The 9201-nt window shown below is 34.0% G+C and overlaps 1 protein-coding gene across 1 annotated transcript; it reads left to right on the top strand.

The window, feature by feature from the left end:
- The first annotated feature begins 1217 nt into the window (after positions 1 to 1217).
- On the top strand, positions 1218 to 6759 carry LOC138325027 (uncharacterized). Its single transcript, XM_069270381.1, has 2 exons — positions 1218 to 1509; positions 5377 to 6759. Exon 2 carries the CDS (start codon positions 5382 to 5384, stop codon positions 6612 to 6614), a length of 1233 nt encoding a protein of 410 aa, XP_069126482.1. The 5' UTR covers positions 1218 to 1509; positions 5377 to 5381; the 3' UTR covers positions 6615 to 6759.
- Positions 6760 to 9201: the final 2442 nt, after the last annotated feature.

The following is a 9201-nucleotide window of genomic DNA, read 5'->3' as shown; positions in this document are numbered from 1 at the left end:
ATTGAATAATAAGTTTTAACCGAGTAATAACACAATATTTTGTAAAGGAGATTTTACAATATTAAGTTAATATACATGTACATTTGTCCTTTTTGTTACTGTTCATTGTACAAACATTTTTGTTCTGTGTTCTGACAATATCCTTTGTTTTGTTAATATTCAATTAATTTAATATTATGATTTCCGTTAAGTATAATACATTTCAAAAGAGTTAACAATGGGGAAAAATATAATTTTTTAACAATTTTGAACATCGAATATCTTACAAACACACCAAATATTCACAAGCACTGACTTCAGTTTTCTATATTCAAAGATAGTGGTTATTTCATATGATTTGCGCATGTGTAACAGGAAGGCGACAAGTCGACAACTCGACAACACGACAAGTCGACAACACGACAAGGCGACAACACGACAAGTCGACAACTCGACAACACGACAAGTCGACATTTTACCGCGACAACACGAGATTCTGTACGCGCTAATTAGCGTGTTTGAAATGTCGACTTGTCGTGTTGTCGACTTGTCGTCTTGTCGTGTTGTCGACTTGTCGCGGTTCGAAAACGCGACAAGTCGACATTTTAACTGTTAAATCTCGGGTTGTCGCAGTTTGAGACCGCGACAACTCGACAAGGCGACAACACGACAAGGCGACAACACAACAACACGAGATGGCCGTAATCAGCCACCATAATTTACTTGTCGCCTTCCTGTTACTCATGCGCAAATCATATGAAATAGCCACTATCTTTGAATATAGAAAACTGAAGTCAGTGCTTGTACCATAGACCATATTGGTGGCATATTTCTGCCATCGAGTTGCCGACTTACGACTTAATGATGTCGACATAATTAAGGCATTAAGTCGACATCATATCGGAAGATGTCGACATAAACAGAAGAATATGTCGACTTACCACATGAACCTGCCCACATAATGATTCCAAGATAATTATGTAGAAAGTCGGTAACTCGGCGATTAATAGTGTTTATGCTCGGTGTGACACCGACTTGTCAGTTATTGATGTCGACATCTAAACTAAAAGATGTCGACATCTGGTCTTGAAAGTGGAATTCAAAGGCCATCCTTTCATAGGGCACTGTGTATATGCAGCAAGGCGCCATACAGCAGAGTTCGACGTTGATTTTGTTAATTCAGAAAAGTTTTTTAATATGGTGGCATATTTCTGCCATGGTGTTATTTTAGGTCGAGTTAACGTAACGCGACTTGTCGACATAAATTATGTCGACAAGTCGAGTTATAACACGACTTGTCGACATAATTATCTCGTCGTGTCGTGTTAGCTTATCACGACCAGCTAATCAAAATATCATGGATCTCGACCTGAATTCCCCTTTTTGCCCAAGTCTGCCACCCAGTTACTTTGGTCGAGTTGTGTTATAAATAGACACGGGCTTTTCGGAACTTCTCATGTCTTAGGCCTGTGCAAAGCGCAACCTACATAATATACTGGCGGCGGGCGGCGACGCAGGTCAAAGAAACACGTAAGTACAAACCGCATATAGTCTATGATTTAAATTTTAGTTTAAGTAGCACCACGAAGCTTTCCCCTATGTATTGGGACGACTTATTGTGTAAACAATCAAAGAAGCAAAGAGTTTTCTTTGAAAGCTTTTATTTATCTCAAGACTCAGAATCCACAGCCTTGCACAAGGATCCGAGAATTGTTGAAATCTCGTTCACAAGGCCTATAAGATATCTTATATAGCAACATGATCTCAATTATATAAGATATCTTATATATTATATAACATATCTTATATAGATAACTTAAATGAAATATCTTATATACGATATAAGATACCTTATATAGGATTAATTAAAAAATATATATAAGATATCTCATATATCGTATAAGAAATCTCATATATTATATGAGATATCTTATATATTATATGAGATATCTCATAGATATCTTATATATCGCAATCCAGATATCTTATATATATGCATTGAAATTAAGGATCAACATTGCTCTTTGAATAAATGTCATGTTGGCTTCCCATAAGTATCAACTGTAACCGATTCTCAAAGTCCTGCATCAGAATCAAGGAATTCCTGACAGAAACATATTTACAGTTGAGTATATAAGCTATTTAACCTTTACACTAGTCTACATATAGTTTAGCCTCATCTAGATTATATTTGACCTTGCAAAAAGATACCACATACTAGAGTGTTGAGAATTACTCTTAAGAAGCTACCTACTTTTTGATACTGCAGATTCTAAAATCAATGAAATGAATACTGTAATTATCTAAAGAAAGTGAATGATTATTTTATAAGTATAAATTATATATGTCCTTGAGAAAGTTAGCAAAAATAAATTTAATCAATAATTAAATAAATAAGCCATATTTTCAAACTTTTCTCTTTGTTCATAAAGTTTTATTATCAGGCTGATTTAATTAATTTAACTTTAATTAATGATTAAGGATGTATTCTTCTGTGGTTTCAGTCCCGTTGAAGTTTCGTTTCCACATAGATCAAAAACGTTATGAGATTTTCAAATACGATTTATCAATATCTGTAGCATTTGGTCTGTAGCAAATTTTGTGAAAAAATTACATTTCCATTTTTAGTAGATTTTTTTACACAGCGATTTTAAGAAATGGCCCATTTGGCGGCCATTTTGAAATTGTGTCTTTTTTGGCTTTGAGTAGAGCCACCGTTTTCCGATTTTTTGCTTAAATTGTTTTTACTTAAATCATCACCGCGTCAACATTTTCAGCTGTATCGAGTTAATTTTTGCTGTAAATCTTCACTGGGTTCATTTTAATTAAAATATTGAACATTAATGTGTGAAATGATACACTTTTGTCACTTTATTTCTACATTTAATGGTAATTTGAGCACTTTTATTTTTTAGTCAAAAATATTGAAAAATAACAAATATTTAAATGGGGCAAAAAAGTAAGCACACGGACCCCCCATTTTTCTGCCTGATTTAGAAAGAACAACCCTTTCCCTATTGATATGCAAACTATTGAGAAAAGTTTAATACCATAACTTTTTCCATAAAGGGTTAAATTTGACAAAAATGGCTGAAAATGGTGCATTTTGGAGCTCAAAATTAAGGGGTAGGGGTAGCAAATGTTGTTATTTTGAGAAAAAATATGACTCTTATTAATCATAACTGGTATATTTTCATTGAAGACTACTTGAAAATAAATTCTACAAACATCCATACATATCAAACACCTCATTAGGGAATTATGGCTTTAAATTCTAGTGTATGTAGTCAAAACGGCTAAATTCCTATAAAATCCACTATTTTGTCATTTTGGTATCTTTGAGTGACAATAGCTCAAAAACGAGCACACGGACATATGTTTTTTCTTTCATTTTCTTTCATGGTATGAACTCCTATTTCCAAAAATCTATATGAGAAAAAAGTTTAATACAAGAAAATTTTGACTTCTCAAAGGAGTACATCCTTAATATATATTTATTTAGCAAAATGTTGGACACAACAAGGAGCTTGACGTCCTGTCAATATTATATACCGATGGTATAAATATATAAAAAATATGTATGTAGGGACTTGATATAAATTTAACCATAATACATATAATTTAATAAACACCTTTTCATCTCCTAAACAAGACACAAAACATTGTGTATACATTATCTTCATTTTGAGAAAAAAAATATAACAATCATTTTCAATTGAAAGAATAATCTCACTTTGATAACAAATAGGTTTGTTATTACTATTATTATTTGAAATATGAGACATGAGGTCAAGTAGACTGGTAGACTTTACTGTACTAATCAGATTATACAGGTACAGAGGCTGTCACAGCATGCTATCAATTGTATTGAATGTTATACTGGCATGGACTCATTGGGTTAAAGAAAATAAGTATACCTTACCTGTGATGCCTGACTGATCATTATCTCAGATAAGGTGTCACCATATATATATATAGTTGGTGGGGTGGGGAAAGAGGGAGAAGGGAGAAAAGAGCCCTAGGCTAGGCCTGGTGGCCATGACAAAAGATCTAGACCTGTATGCCTAGATTTTACAGTACATGTATACGTACATAAGCCATTTATGCAGGAATATCTGTATTCCCATGCAGTATATCAGTATGTGACAGACCTTTGTACCAGTTCAATTTTGTATGTATCCAACTACATGTACATAATATACATACATGTAATAATGGAATGAAGTACATATACCATAATCTAAATTTACTCTTTGAAAATAAAATTAACAATTAATCAATCTGTTTAAGATAAAAATAGTACATTTGGCGTGTGTTAAAGTGTATTTTACACTAAAATAAAATCTATGATTAAAATGTCTCTTGACAATGTGCGTCATCACTAAAGCGTATCTTTTGAAATTTGCACACAACTTTTGCTTTATTTCAATATAAACCTAATGTTTATATAATTTATGTTGCACAAACTGACTATACAACGAATAAATAAAAATTAAAATACCAATATCAATCAAAATATTTTTCAAACATGATGTCATACATGTGTAGAAATATACATTTAAACAGGGATCAAGTCTCTGGTTTAAATATCAATAAAATGGTCGTCAACATTTATTTTTAAAGCATAACTTAGTTTGTTCATATAAAGATGATAAATGCTAATCACGTTTAATGATCTTTATTGTTGCCATGGTAACCTGGTCACTATATGCAGGTTAATTTTGTCTGAACAACTTCTCTTACACTTCTGGGTCATTTTCAATGAAACTTGGCAATAGTATTGAGGACCATGTCAGGATGTGCATGCAGGTTTCTGTTTGTCGAAATTTTGGTTGCCATGGTAACCAGGTCACTATAAACAGGTTTCAAAATTTGTCTCAACAACTCCACCTAAACTACTAGATCAATTTCAATGAAACTTGACAGTATTGTTTGGGATTATGTTGGGATAGGCATGCAGGTTTCCGTTAGTCAAAATTTTAGTTGCCATAATTTGTCCGGCCAACTTGCAATTTTCCTGTGACCATGATTTTTTTTCAAGAACAAGCCTGCAGACACTTAAGAAGAGGAAGCGTTAGTATTAGTCAGCCATCCTCTTACAGTTCTAGTTCAATTTTATTAGAGCAAGGGTTTATAAGTCACTGATAAATCCTTGATTAAAGTAATTATATCAATTTTAATTAGATTGGCTAATCAGTATACTGTAAGCATTACCATGATCATAGCACATAGATACTATACATATAATAAAAGTCTAAGCCTATACTCTATGTATACAAAATGTAGATGGTGCCTATTATAATCAGAAATACATCACTGGTATGTAACATTGTCTACTCTTTTTGATGTGTTAAAAAGTATATCTCTTTGAATAAATCTTTCATTTTTTTTTTGCAGGAAAGATGAATGGAACTCAGTATGTAGGTGCTCATTCCTTTGATAACCTGGTGGTTAATGATGGTGCCATTTTGAATAGGGATGACTTGATAGCAATATACTATCACTCTGGCTATACAATAAAGGAAATTATTGGATTTATGGCTGTTCGTCATGCCACAGCAGTTAGTGAAAGACAGGTCCATCAGATACTTAGGAGGATGAACTTACACAGACGAAATAATGAATCATCATTAGAAGACATAGTTAGAGTAATACTACAAGAGTTGTCCAATACTGGACAGAATATTGGTTATAGGGCAATGAGGAGACGCTTATTAACTGATCATGACATCAACGCTTCATCAGAAACAGTAAGACTTGCTCTATCAGTACTGGATGCTGAAGGTGTTCGTTCCCGCAGTCGTCATGTTTTTCGGCGCCGTCACTATCTCAACAAAGGACCAAACTTTGCTATCCACATTGATGGCTGGGATAAACTGAAACCTTATGGAATTTCCATTCATGCAGCTGTTGATGGATTTTCAAGACGAGTGGTCTGGCTAAAGGCATGCAGTTCAAACAAAAAACCGGAATATATTGCACATTTTTACATGGATTATGTCCGCAAGATAAATGGCGTTCCCTTTATTGTTTATGCCGACAAAGGAACAGAGAACTCAATTGTACGTGATCTGCAGTACGCCCTTCGTTGGAACCACACTGATCCCTTTCAAGGTCTCTCCAGTTTTATGTATGGCTCTTCTCTCAGAAATACACGAATTGAAAGGTTCTGGAGAAATCTTCGTTCAATGTGTGGCCAATCATGGATGGATTTGTTCAAATCTATGACAGAGTATGGTATTTTGGACACAACTGATGAAGTTCACCTTCAATGTGTTCGATATTGTTTCTTACAGCTTGTTAGCAAGGATTTGGAAGATGTAGTGCGTCACTGGAATGAGCATAGAATCAGACCAAGTAGAAATGCAGATGGACCATTTGGAAAGCCAGATGTTCTCTACTACCAACCAGAAGTATTTGCTACGAAAGATTACAAAATGGCGCTACCAGGAAATATTGATGGCATCGTACAAGAGTATTGCCACACTCCAACAGCAAATGGTGTCTGTGATGAATTTCAGGTTGTGGCCAATCAGGGGATTCAAAGACATGGATTGCACTATCCTCCAAGGTCAAGGAATGAAGCACTAGAACTTTTCTGCAACATAATTCTTTTTGTTGATGAAATTGAGTGAAACACTTTCCAGATTATACATTTATTGTCCAAATTCTCACAGGAATCCATTCTAAATGACCATGATAATTTTTAAGAATTAAGAGAGAGAGAAAAAAAGAATGTATTTAAATTTATCATAAACAAGATTTAAACGAGAAAGCCACATTAGAGACCTATGCATGAATGTATAATAATAGCAAGTGCTGTTAAAAAAAAATGTCGAAAACTAATCAAGCTGTATTTAACAGATGATTTTTTATAATCTTACAAAAAGGATAGTAAATTTAGTTTTGATCATTTGATAATTGTTGTGTACTTTATAGGTCATCTGACACAAAGAGCCAGGAAGACCTTTATATATACTCATTAGGCTTCATCCTTCATTGTGTACAGTCGGCTGTGTGTTGTCTGCCTATGTGCCGTCCAACGTCTGTAAACATTTCATTAAAACAACTTCTAAATACTGAAAGGCACTGGGTACTGACGGATATTAGGTTTGCAGCTTGCTGGGATAAAAGGCTACCAAGTTTATTTAAATGAATGACCTTGATCTTTCTTCAAAGTCACGTGGGATCAAATAGACAGAACATTATAAACAACTTTTTGTCAATAACCAGAAGACTTTAAAATACCTTTTGTATTGGGACATCTTTTTATAGTTATTGACAATTGACAAAAAGCTGTTCAAAGATTTCACCTTACGTTATGTATAAATTAAGTCAAGATCATTCATTTGAACGAGCTTGGTATAGCCCATCATCTCAGCAAGCTAGAAACATTATATTTGGCCTGTAGCATATGCTGGAAATAAGGGGGAAATGGTGAAAAAATGACTTGAATGACTTCGAGTTATATTTACAATGGCCTGATATGGTATTCATTCCTTTAAGAACTTTTATGAACCCGATGAAAAGGCCTGCAGGTATATTACAGCATTATCTAGTTGTAGTACTTCTCAAAAAGATATTGTACATGCATACTACGGTAATATGCCTTTGTTGTCAAATAAAGATGGGTCATGGTCAGGCATCTCAATTTAAAGTTCTTTAATGTTCTTCAAATCCAAGCCAAAACTAACAGGTATTACCAGAGACCACGTGGAACATATAAATATCAATTTTGTTGAAGAACAAAAGGCCCAGAGGGCCTGTATCGCTCACCTGGTTTGTAATGCCAATTAATGTTCTGAATACATATTCATTGTTTACCTCTAATTCTCCTATTGGGTCGATCTACCCTCCCACTCTTTCTGCTTCAGGGGTTCAAAGCCAAAATTTATACTAACTCTGTTCCCCTTCCCCCAAGGATGTTTCTGGCCAAATTTGGTTACATTCCATGCAGAACTCAGTATGACTAGTAGCGATCTAAAGGAAATGTTGACAGACAACGAATGGACGGACGACGGACGAAGCACCATGACATAAAAACTTACTAAAATGGCCAATATTGACAAAATTTCACATTTTTATTGCAATAGTCTTTTGTCCGTCGTCGTCCGTTGTGCGTCGTTCGTGAACGTTTCCTTGTGAATGCGATAACTTGAGTGAATGTAAACCGAGCTTAATGAAACTTTTTGTGTAGACTAACATTGGAAAGATCTCGAACGAGTTCGAAAATCAGCTTGATTCAACTGTAATTTACGGTGTTATTGCCCTTTGCACTAATAATTAAAATTGGACCTTGTGAACGTGATAACTTTAGTAAATATAAACTGAGCTTAATGAAACTTTGTATGTAGATTAACATTGGATAGATCTTGGACAAGTTCGAAACTTACGGAGTTGTTGTCCTTTGCAATAATAATTATTGAACCTTGTTGACACGATAACTTGAGTAAATATGAACCGAACTGAATGATGTATGTGAACTAACATTAGAAATATCTCAGACGAGTCCGAAAATCAGCTTGATTCGACAATAATTGACGGAGTTATTGCCCTTTGCACTAATAATTATTATTGGACCTTGTGAATACGGTAACTTGAATAAATATGCACACAGCTTCACGAAACTTTGTATTTACACTAAAATTGGAAGATCTCGGATAAGTTTGAAAATTGATTAGATTGTAACTTACAAGTTATTGCCCTTTGCAATTATAATTATTGAATCTTGTGAAAATGATAACTTGAGTAAAAATGTACCAAGCTTAATGAAACTGTGTGTAGACTAACATTGGAAAGATTTCGGACAAGTTAAAAATTAAGCTTGATTCACAACTCCAAATTATTTACAGAGTTATTGCCCTTTGCAATAATAATTATTGAACCTTGTGAACATGGTAATGTTAGTAAATATGCACCAAGCTTAATGAAACTTTGTATGTAGACCTATTAGATGTATGTTCCTATTTCGCAAACAAAAGACATCAGTTGGCTAGTAAATTAATACGTAACTAATTTGTATTAAATATCAGGTGACCGTTAAGGCCAATGGGCCTCTTGTTCATAATTAATGTATTTTAGGATGACCGGTAACCATAGAAACTTTAGCTACAGCTGCAATGATACAAAACTGACATGCCAATTATATCATTACTTGAATTCAACAATTTAAGTTTTAAATATAATTGATTTGAAATTTTGACTTGTTTGGGGAGCCAAAAA

Source organism: Argopecten irradians, chromosome 1 (assembly GCF_041381155.1).
Source record: "Argopecten irradians isolate NY chromosome 1, Ai_NY, whole genome shotgun sequence".
Lineage (NCBI taxonomy): Eukaryota > Metazoa > Mollusca > Bivalvia > Pectinida > Pectinidae > Argopecten > Argopecten irradians.
Note: the sequence above shows the minus strand (reverse complement) of the source record. Positions and strands in the feature narration are given on the sequence as shown.